Source organism: Dendroctonus ponderosae, unplaced genomic scaffold (genome assembly GCF_020466585.1).
Source record: "Dendroctonus ponderosae isolate FM_Combo_2020 unplaced genomic scaffold, Dpon_F_20191213v2 Dpon_F_20191213_11, whole genome shotgun sequence".
Lineage (NCBI taxonomy): Eukaryota > Metazoa > Arthropoda > Insecta > Coleoptera > Curculionidae > Dendroctonus > Dendroctonus ponderosae.
Window position 1 is genome coordinate 5,303,709 of NW_026017213.1, and position 2,202 is coordinate 5,305,910.

Here is a 2,202-nt window from a genome sequence, read left to right on the forward strand (position 1 = left end):
CCCCCCCTGAATGTAAAGCTAGATCCGCCTCTGTTGAGCGCTCAAACTCGATTGATTTTCGCAGGTTACATCGCCGATAGATACGGAAGAAAGTTCACAATGATGCTGTTGGGGTTTCCCTCAATGGCCGGCTTCTGCATTCTGGCATTTGCCCGGATTATTGAGCTGTGGTACTTTGCAAGGTGCGTTCACGGAACCATCGGCGGCCCAAACTAAACCCATTTATTCTGTAAAGGTTCTTGCTGGGGATCGGAGTGGGATGCTATTTTGCCATTTGCCCAATGTATGTGGCGGAAATCTCCCAGAACCACAATCGCGCGAAATTCGGCTGCCTCTTCGGCGTGTTCATCACTTTGGGCCTTTTCTACCCCTTCTCAGTAGGAGCCCACCTGATCATACCCCTCTATGCGATGACCTGCAATATTCCCCTGGTGGTGTTCCTGATAGGTACCAACTGGCGGCAGCCTCCCCATTGCAACCTCTAAGATTTACGAATGTTGCAGTGTTTGGCATTTTCATGCCGGAAACCCCGATATTCCTGCTGGGCAAGGGGAGGATTCAGGAGGCTGAGGCCGCCCTGGTGAAGCTGCGCAAGAAAAAGCCCGTGGAGGTGCAGGAGGAGATTTCGGAGATCCTGGCGGCCGTGCAGGAGACTCAAGGCAAAGGTGATTGCCGAGAATTGGCCGAGGGTGAGCTTCCTTAACTCCTTCGCTTTCAGGGGGTTTCAAGGAACTGCTCAAGTCCCAACAGGCCAAGCGGGCCTTGGTCATCTGTATCGGACTAGTGCTGATTCAAGAGCTCTCGGGCATCCACCCAGTGATGGCCTATTTGAAGCCAATCTTCCAGGCCAGTGGCACGAAAATCTCCCCCGATGTGTCCACTGTGATCTTCGGCATGTCGCAGATCAGCTCCAACTTCATCACTGCCCTCATTGTGGAAAAAGTCGGGCGAAGAATCCTCTACATGGTGTCCGCAGTTGGATGCGGTGTGGCCTGCGCCATTCTGGGCACGTTCTTCTTCTTGCAGAAGCGCGAGGTGGACTTGGAGGGCGTCTTTTGGCTGCCTCTCACCTGCATGGTGGCCTACATGATTTTCTTCAGTTGCGGCCTGGGGCCGCTGGCCTGGTCAATTGTTGGCGAGATTTTTCCCTCCAATGTTAAAGGTGACTTCATCCAATCCTCCCGAGGAAGTTATCAAACCACTCCTTTCTTCCTTTTATCCAGGCATCGGCTCCGGACTGACTGTATGCGCCTCCTTCACAGCCTCTTTCGCAGTGCTGCTCACGTTTCCCCTCATATCAGAAGCAGCCAGCATGGCAGCCCCATTCTGGATGTTCACTTTGGTGACCATCCTCGGGCTGATCTTCATCTACTTCATGGTGCCTGAGACCAGAGGGATGACGCTTGCAGAGATCCAAGAGACCCTCAAAAAGACTGAGAAGACGCCGAAGGAAACGCCGGTGGCTTCCATGGAGAGTGTTACAACGTACTTTTAGGCCTTAATAATAATAATATTTATAGAGCACAAATCCAGGGAGTTTTTTTCCGGTTTCTGGGTTGAACGCGTAAGTAATGGCAAGTTCATCATCAAACTAACTTGTCCGATTGCTTCGATTGTGTCGATTGAAGTCGGTTGAGGTCCTGTGCTATCTTTTGGATCGAAGTCTTTAGTCGCTTTTAAAAAATTCATTAGACGGAAGCCAACCAAGCTGGAGCAGTAATGGTGGCACTATTTGGAAGCCAGAATACTGTTCAACATCTGTGAAAAATTTGGTTTTAGCCAAAAATTTTGGAAACTGGTTACAACTTTTTGATTTTGTACATTAAACTATTCGGTTTACAAATTGGTAGCCATGGCCTAAAAAAATAATTGCGGAAAATGCAGTTGAGCTAGAGAGTTGAGTTAGATCTCGAACGATAGAGAAAATAATGTTCTACAGATTTGGAGCATAGTAATTCAATGACCGATTTGGATAAATTTTGACGAATTTTCAAATCTGAGGCTCAACATGTGTAATTTGGCTGTGACGAGTTTTTTGTTAAAAGTCAATTACCAAAAAACTGCTTATGCGACGGCACTGGTTTTTGCATATTTTTCAAGGCAAAGACTCATTCTAAATATGTGAAGCATTTGAATTAAAAAGAACATTCGGAAGAATTTTGGGGAATTTTCAAAAATTGTCCTGATTTCAGTTCAGATTTT

General features: G+C 47.4%; 1 protein-coding gene across 2 annotated transcripts in view; it reads left to right on the top strand.

Annotated features, from left to right (window-relative positions):
* Positions 1 to 1,528, top strand: part of LOC109534246 (facilitated trehalose transporter Tret1) — a 24,943-nt gene extending 23,415 nt beyond the window's left edge. For both annotated transcript variants that reach the window (XM_048662739.1, XM_019899842.2), the window contains exons 3-7: positions 65 to 182; positions 236 to 447; positions 504 to 665; positions 719 to 1,162; positions 1,224 to 1,528. In XM_048662739.1, coding sequence (XP_048518696.1) covers positions 65 to 182; positions 236 to 447; positions 504 to 665; positions 719 to 1,162; positions 1,224 to 1,495 — 1,208 coding nt within the window. In that variant the 3' untranslated portion in view covers positions 1,496 to 1,528. The remainder of the gene's footprint in view (positions 1 to 64; positions 183 to 235; positions 448 to 503; positions 666 to 718; positions 1,163 to 1,223) is intronic.
* The last annotated feature ends 674 nt before the right edge of the window (positions 1,529 to 2,202 follow it).